This window comes from Nansenia antarctica (genome assembly GCF_963989245.1).
Source record: "Nansenia antarctica genome assembly, chromosome: 2".
Lineage (NCBI taxonomy): Eukaryota > Metazoa > Chordata > Actinopteri > Argentiniformes > Microstomatidae > Nansenia > Nansenia antarctica.
This window is the reverse complement of record NC_137675.1, coordinates 68,336,867-68,346,058: the sequence shown is the minus strand read 5'-3', so window position 1 is coordinate 68,346,058 and position 9,192 is coordinate 68,336,867. Positions and strand designations below refer to the sequence as shown.

The window sequence follows — 9,192 nt, the reverse complement described above, 5'->3', positions numbered from 1 at the left end:
TCCTGGGTAAACCTGTGCAGCATTTGTCTACAGCAAAATTCTTACTTTGACATTGACAACAATGTTCCAGAGACAGGTTTACTTAACAACCCATTAATCTCTAATGACAGAAGACTGTGCTGCAGCAGATGTTTGTTAACACCCTTCTGTTTCGTCCTCCTCTGTTGTTCTTCACCCCATCAACTTGTTTTACTAAGCCTAAAGGAGGACATTCTATTGCCATGATAATGACCCGCAGGTCTCAAGCCATGAAAGAATAACCCCCAATGTGAATCTAGTGTTATCATAGTTGTCAAATTAATCCCATCTATGATCATATCTTGACTGTAAGAGATGCTCCCCATGTATAATAGAACCGCACACATCTTTCAATGCACAGGGATCACTTGTGGGAAATCCATACTTTTTGATACATGTCAATTCCATAGGTACTATACTATAGTTGTCCACATGTTATGTGTCCATCAGCATGCAGTCAATGTCCAGCCTTTAACAAATGATGAAACACAAAAAAACTACTGAATGATATGCATTGTACATCTGTATTAAACATTTATCTATGAGTGCAGAGCAACTTATATATATATAGATATATTCTGTGGAAACTAAAGGTATGCTTTGGTTAAGTTGGGTTGACAAAAAGGGATTGTCTCCCTTACTGTAGGACAGGTACACTGACAACTTCAAATACAACATGATTGCATGTCAAGGTATTATTGTACTGTAAGACTGGAATTTCTTTTCTTTTATCTCTCCAGCAGGATGGGATAGTATTAAAGAAATCGTACATAGTGCTTCATGGTCTCAGTCACCTCAAAGTAGGATGCCTGTTCTGTATTGTATGCTAGTGAGTGGGTGTGAGGGCAACAAACGTCATGAAAAGTAAAGGGAGAAGAAACAGGCAGAGTTTACCCTTAGGGCTCAGGAGGTAAGGACACTTAACTCATCGCATGCATCGTCATAGTCGACATGATTTATATATCAGCTCTATGTTTTAAAAACAAAAGGAATAAAATCATCTCCTCTTCACAAATATAAATATATTTTATGTATAATATATACAATGTTTGCCACCATCAACAATATTAGTATTGAAGGAGAGAAGCAGGTCAGCAACTCTTGCTATGGATACAGACACTTTGCAAAGACAGCCATGATTGATTGACAAGCTCAAGCACTCTCTCAGAGAATGAAGTGGGACAGTAGTTCTTTATTGAGAAGGCTGGTGGTGTGGCTTTGCAGTGCCTTGTAGCGGTCTGCTAGTCCCGAGAGCTACGAGAGTCACTACCTTCTTCCAGTTCCCATTCAAAGTTCTGGCCAGTCATTTGGTAGAACATCATGTTAAAGGGTTTGTAGAACTTGTGCAGTCGGCGGATAACGTCAGGGTCAATTTTGGGGTGAGTTCTCCCCTTAGACTTGCCAAGACATCTCGGGGTGCTGCTGTCCTCTGGCTTTTTCAGACAGGGAAATCCCTTCGTTTTGTTGAAGTAAAAGTGTTTATCCGTGACGATCCGCTTTAGTCCCAGAAAGTCCTGCACCTTGGCCATCTCGCCCGCAGGATCAACAATAAGCCGCTCTCCACTGACAAAGTGCATCTGGGAGAGAGGAAAATACTGCATCCAGCTCTCCAAGTGGAGTGCGTAGATCCCTATACGCAGTGCACTCCATGACGCATCTATTAGGCCCAGTGTCCGGTTCTTGAAGGCCAATACCTCAAAGGTTGAGATCTCAGGTTTTTTGGACAGAGTCTGTGTATAATCTGAAATGGCTCTAGTGACTGGATTGCGGACCACTATGATGAGTTTGATGTCTCTGGCCATCGTGTGGATGCGTTTGGGGGCGTGATTGGTCACAAAGTAGCTGGGTGTCTTCTCCATAGTGATCTGTCCCTCCAGCGTTGAAGGCATCAGGTCCCTGCAAAGACAAGCAGCAGAATCAGCAGATAGCTTAGCACTGTTCATAATCAACACGTTCTGTATTGTAACACAAATTAGATACCCAAGGACAGGGTACAGGCAAAATTGGTACATTTATTAAGCAGTAAATTACAGAAATTACAAGTGAAAATAACTGTTATTATCACTGGACATTATGTTGTGAGGAGAAACATACAGCTAATTACATCCGTGGAGTAATATGCAGGAGATAAAAGAAAGAAGATGAAACGGCAAGCTCACAAGTATGCTCATTGCTTAATTGACTCCATCTGTGTTACTCCAGGAGCTGTTTTGGAACTTTAATAATGAGTTCACTGCATATCATTAATACTGCGGTGCCTGGGGTATTGTTTTGTCATACATTTATTCTGTGTGCTCCACACTGTGTGCCTGAGTTCCATTCCTCTGCATTAACATCCAGTTCCTTTGCATTGTATGCAGGCACTTGTCCCTTTCTTTTCCACTATCCCATGTTTAAGGTTAGAGGCTGTTCATTGAAGGGAACAGTGATTAATTATGAGCTTCTTTGAATCATTTGTAGTAGACCAGAAATGCCCCTGCCTTGAAAGATTTATCTCAGGGATAACGGGAAAGCATTTGCCAGTACCGCACATATTATGTTCAACTTTGTCTCTGGGACCGAGTTGGGGGATAAATCAATGCAGAGGAAGATATAATTCATACATACAAAAGAGAAATTTGTTCCTACAGTATATGTTATTTGTTTCTATGGATAATAAAGCATAGTGTTTGCCTCAAGCAAATCAAAATGCTTATATTGTTTTTCATTGCAATTGTTGTTTCATTTGTTTAGAAGTAATGTTGTACTAAATTGGTCACATTTAAAACCTATGAATGATACAGTACAGCTTTTATTTACTAACAACAAATAGCTCAGTATTTACTGTATCTAATATCTAATACAAACTACTTTGCATTGAGATGTTTAATCTCATAAAATCATTGTTTAATCAGGTTTAGCAATATCATACAATGATGTTGTTTTCTCTGCATATTATTTAAATGTTATGGAAAAAAGCATATACTTGTTTGTTATAAAGGCTCTCCAACATACAGTGTGGACAGTGTTCTCAATACATCTGTGATGAAAAGCAATTTCCTTACATGTTTCTCCATCTAGCTGGCCAGCAGCACAAACCTTCAATGGCAACGATATAACCATATCAATCATTTGCATCTCGGACACATTCTAAATGAACTGTTCTCTTGCAGAATCCAATTTACTGTGCGAAACATATCAACTGTTATGTACATATCGACCCCCTCACACACATGCACACATGGACACTGGCCCTCCAGCCTCACAAGTGGCTTGGTAATTTCATTTCTGTAACAGTATTGCACTCCTGATGGGTAATTTCCCCCTGGATTATGTTCGGCCCAAGACACTATAGAGCTGTGGCTACTTCGGAGTGTGTAATGGGATATAAACCATATCTACAGATACCATAGTGACTGGAAGGAGTATTAATTTTCATTATTCCATCAATGTTGCACACTTCCTCAGTGCCGTAATGAATGGCTAAAGATGTTTTTTCTACTTTCAAGGTCTTCAGCAGCTGGCTATTTAAGGTCAACTATAAAGCATGTTCGATGTTACAAGGGTGTGCTATCACTGTGTATGAACGAAAGCACAGAGAGAGGAAACTCAATAAAACAGACCACAGTGTATCTCCTTGAAACAACCTATGTAATGAACATCCAATGTAAAACTATGAGCATGAGCTATGTCTCGGTGGTAATGTGTCATGCCTCTTTGGAGCAAATATCTCATTGACACAACAGATAAATGGTGTTCAAGGTAACCTTTTCATATAAGACATGCAGGCACATAACAAGCTATTGTCCTCATCCGGCTTAAATGCGACTCATTATATGTTTAATTACAAAAACATGGAGATTGCACACACCTAATACCTTCATCTCTGATTGAGGTCGAACTCATTTTGATTGGGAATGAATCAGTCATGGATCGTGTACATCTCAAATGTCAGAGGGAGGGAGGCGTAACAAAAATCACAATGCTGATAAACAAGCTAATTTTCCTGTGCAAGGCAAAGATGACTCCTCTGGCCTTGCACTCTAGTGGAACCGAAGTAAACAAGAGCAAGCGGTTAACTCCCGTTCCTCTCCGCATCAGCTGCTAAGCTCAACATGGGTCATTCAGGTGGGTAGGTAAATAAAATGCATAGCGCTAAAGAGGCCCCGCTCACCATCTGCTGTTTACTGACTTATACCACAGAACAGATCTCAAAACATTTACCTCCTGTACTTTAGCATAACTAAAGCTCTTTATTTATACACACTTTCACAAGTGTGAAGACAGAAAGTTGCCTGTAAAATAATGAATCACTCAGTTGTTGTTGAAGCTTTTCCGATGCATGGTAACATGATAATTAAATCAACCTTAACAAGAAGGAAAACAACACAACTAGCCAGTTAGTTTCCAAGTGCTGTTCATTATAATATTTGTTTTCCCCTGTTTTCACTTCAGCACAGCATTTGTGTATGGTATAAACACGATCATCTCTTCCTTTTCATATACTGTATACTGCGTGAGAACTAATTTTCTCTAATACAGTATATGAAAAGGAAGAAATGGTCGTGTTTATACCATACACAAATGCTGTGCTGAAGTGAAAAAAGGGAAAAAAATATTATAATGAACAGCACTTGGAAACTGGCTCTCAGTCCTTTGAGTCTCGAAATGCTTTTCTTTCAGTGCTTTGAAGCTAAAAGCAATCTAATTGCTTCACTCTATGATTTCTGATACAGGGAGAAAAAAAAAGAGTGAGATGACAGAACTGATCATTTCAACCAGGTGTTTCAGACTCCTGTTCATGACATGTCCTTTGAATTATCTGACCAAACAGAAGATGCAGAAAAGGTCTGTGGACAGTCACCTTTGCCCTTGGTTAGGCCACACTGCCAGCTCTATTAGAGCATAGCTGGGCAGGTTCGCTCCACCAACCATAGCAGCTTTAAGCCATTAGATATGAAGACAAATTGAATGCAGAATTCGGCATGTCTGGAGTTTCTTAACAACAGATTATGGGAATGCATCTATGCTTGTGTAGGCTGCCAACAGTGCCATTTGATATGACGTCTCTTAAATGCCCACTGGAAACAAATGGTACTAGCAACGTGCTCTGAAACATGTCCAGGCATTTTCCTCAATGAATTATGTTTCATTATGTCCTGTCAAACCAGTTAAAGGGGAATATTTTGAGGCATGACGAGTTGCAGGTTCATGGTTATTTGCATCCAGATACTAATAGGGCCAAGCTGTTTCTCGGAGCATAAAGAGCATTGCTGCCGAAAAGCTTGGTAGTTTCTAATAAGCACTGGCAGAGTAATAAAGACTCCCCCAAATCTATCGCTTGGCTTGATCATGGCACTGTGGCAGAAATGTACTCCATAGCTCTGCCGACATGTCATGTCAAAGCCATTGGGGCGTTGCTGAGCAGTCCACATGCGTTATCCAGGGAGAAAACATTTGTTTGCCATGCTTAGTGCAAAAGGAAGTATTTTTTGTATGTTTAAGTGGGTGTAGAAGCAAACCACCTATAGCAGTCATTTGCAGAGCAGTCATCGCAGAGCTCTGGAAATCGAGCACAACGTTGTCGTTCAATGGCTGGTGGAAATTAGAGTTTAATTAAAACATAACACAGCCTCCCTGTTGTAAATAAGCCCATTATACTCCTGCAGAACTGTGTGCTTCAATAGAACAGTTAAGGAAAGAACTGACAGCTGGTCCTGATCAAAACCATTTTCCCTGCTCTCTTCCTGAGATCCCCTGAAGACCATTCCACTTCCAACAGTGCGGGAGCAAGGCTCCTCTCTACCCACAACACCAGACTGCAGTACAGAGATCTGAAGCAGTGTTCACATGCCCTTTGGACATAGAACATCATGAAATAAAACAAAGGCAAGAAAAAAATCCTTTATGGATCCTTGGAATATCATATTAAACTGGATGATTAGGCCATTATATTGTACATTGACTTGTAAATTAGCTTATTTTTCATGAGATTAAAGCCATAGGAGGAAATAGGAATAGTCTCATCTCATCTCAATGATTCAAAAGATGCTATCTGCAACTTCCAAGTTCAATTTCGATGTCAGTGTTTTAAAATCTGTGACAATATTGGCTTAGATTAAAAAATCAAGCTGTCCTTTGCAATGAAGTACTGTGCATACCCATCCCCAAGCAAACATGTTCAAACATGACTGTTCGTCAGCACTGGAATACAGGACAACAATAGAAACCTGCCACTCATTTGAATATTTATGTTACTTCCAAACGTTCCTCACTTCTGTTTGTTTTTGTGCCTTTGGATGAGCTGATGAGAGCGCTTGAGGCTATACACATACAATTTGCTCACAATAGCCCTCAATATTCTATGATTGGTGTCGCAATTACAACAACAAGCAGACGTGATGTGCTGTATTCTGCTCCAGAGCACCAGTGAATAGACAAGTAAAAATGATCACTCAACCGTGTTATCTTTCAATGTCATTTATTTACCTTACCGAAAACACTGCAGTGAAATTATTGGCAAAAAATAAACTCAAAATAGTAATTGGTAGTCACACCTGAGTATGTGAAATGGCAAGGGCTAACATTTACATCCAGGAAATTTTGCAGATCTGGTTCAGTTAAGCAGAACCGATTAATATGACAGATTGAACTTGATAGATTTCCTAGCCTGGGAAACAGCTATGAGCACTCATCTGGCCACTTAGGAGATTTTGCTGCAGTTGACCATGGATGACACTCTTCTGTGCTCAGACTAAGGCCTCTGCATGAGTGACAAGAGTGAAGGACATCCATTAGTGCATGGATAAACATGTGGGCATAAAAGACATAAAACCACTTCACTTTGGAAAGAGTCCATATGGCTCAAGCCACCCCCGGAAACATGTGATATAAAACCAGCCATGGAAGACACGGAATGTAGGTTATCCATGTTACAAGCCATTGTCATAAATAGGCTGGATTAAAAACAGAGAGTACTTTTAGATATAATACTTTATCTATGCAGGTTACGATGCAGGATGAATTCAAATAGCTTAAATTAACTGTACTACCAGGTTGAAGATAAAAAAAATAAAAAAATAATTGCATTCTCTCAGACATGCTCTATAGTGCTCTATGGGCACAATTATACCACGGCAAGAATGCAGCATCTTAGTATTTGCTTGAGTCAGCTGAATAGGTTCTGTTCATGGAACTTGCAAAAACTTTGTGCAAACTGTAAGTTGGAGCTGGCCGAGACTCCACTAACTGTCTGACTGTCAGCATGTTGGTCTACTATTACAGATCTCCTCTCACTCACATGTGACAGAGTCTGGTGATGGAAATGTCCTCAAGTAGGGCAAGATAATTTTTCTGTTTCTTCCAGATTATGAAAGTGCAGAACATTTAACTGCATCGCTATGAACATCTACAGTAACTGCATGTTTAGCATATCACAACATGCTGATAGAACATCAACATGCTAAAAACACATAACTACACATAATTAGATGATCACACAGTCCTTGCTTTTGAACACATCAAAGTAAGTTTGTATCATTTACCCAAATTGATCCTAAAACGGTTGTTTCTTATACTGATTGGGCTCTTCAACACTTAAACCTTCGTAATATGCAAAATAACAGTTTTTTTTTCTTTTTTCATTTGAGCGACTCGAGAATTGCCGACATGCGGACCTTTTCACCATGCTTTAATATTAAACAGTTTTTCCCCACAATTCTTTGTGTCTATGCATTACTTACAGAGAACATTAGCAATCCAGAGAGTATCTTCCCCTAGGTTTCAGGTAATTACTGTATTTTTGTAGGATGTTAAGTTTTGTTATCATAATCACCACCACAGTCCCTCAAAATCATTGCCGACTGAAATTGCATTTGAGATATTTTCATCTTCTTTATTCCCTGTTTTGATCTCTTGATTGTTTACAGGTCTGTAAAAAGTAGCCACAAGTCATACATAAGTACCTTGCTAAAAATCCATCAGTACAAATGCTACTTTAATAAAAGTCTCTGGTTTTAAGTTTACATTTAAGTATCAAAATTCAAAGTGAGAGCAAAGCAGATAAAGTAGGAAAGTTAAAATGCCCTAATAGCTGGTTTTGCCCCCTTTGGCTGAAATAACCTCAATTAGACATTGCTATAACTGTCTATCAGTCTCTGACATCGACTGGGAGAAAGTTTCCCCCACTCCTCCATGCAGAATTATTTCAGCTGTGTGATGTTTGAGGGGTGTCTTGCATGCACAGCCTGTTTCAAATCACCCCACAGCATCTCAACAGGATTAATATACGGGCTTTGACTTCCAGAGCCATTCCTTGGTGGATTTACTGGAATGTTTTGGGTCATTGTCATGTTGCATGGTCCACATCCGTTTCAGCTTACATTTTTGGACAGATGGTCTCACATTTTCCTCAAGCACTCTCTGATACAATAAAGAATTCATAGTAGATTCTGTGATGGTGAGCTGGCCAGACCGTGCTGAAGTAAAGCAGCCCCAAACCATGACATTTCCACCCCCATGCTTCACAGTGGGTATGAGATTCTTGTGCTCAAATGCTGTCTTTGGTTTGCGCCAAACATGTCTTTTGTTACTGTGCTCAAAAAAGCAAATTTGGATTCTGTCCAAAGCACATTGTTCCAGAAGTCATGGTATTTGTCTAGGTGGTCTCTGGCAAACGTTAGTCTTACCCTGGTTTGCCGAGTTTGGTCTGGGAGAACTTGACTGACCTGCACACAGAGCTCTGACCTCAACCCCATCGAACACCTTTGGGATGAATTGGAACGCCGACTGCGAGCCAGTCCTTCTCTGCACTTGTGGCTGAATGGGAGCAAATCCCTGCAACCATATTCTAAAATCTAGTAGAAAGTCTTCCCAGAAGAGTGGAAACGGGCAAAGCAGAAAAGGTGGGACCAACTCCATATTAATGCCCATGGTTTTGGAATGAGAACTTCAACAAGCACATATTGGTGTGATGTTCGGGTGTCCCAATACTTTTGTCAATATAGTGTATTTATTTGTACAGTTGTATTGGTTTAGTGATACTCTCACATTGTTAAAATGTATTATATATATATATATATATATATATATATATATATATATATATATATATATATATATATAATTACCTTCTCCTGTCCTGGATAGTAGCCTATTTTCCTATCCTGTACCAATGCTGCTACAACCTTAAACCTG

The 9,192-nt window shown here is 39.7% G+C and overlaps 1 protein-coding gene across 1 annotated transcript in view; it reads right to left on the bottom strand.

The window, feature by feature from the left end:
• Window positions 1-1,259: 1,259 nt before the first annotated feature.
• hs3st4 (heparan sulfate (glucosamine) 3-O-sulfotransferase 4) overlaps window positions 1,260-9,192 on the bottom strand; it is a gene marked incomplete at its 3' end in the record, with an annotated part of 71,650 nt that continues 63,717 nt past the window's right edge. The window contains exon 2 of the mRNA XM_080550639.1: window positions 1,260-1,914. Coding sequence (XP_080406765.1) covers window positions 1,260-1,914 — 655 coding nt within the window. The remainder of the gene's footprint in view (window positions 1,915-9,192) is intronic.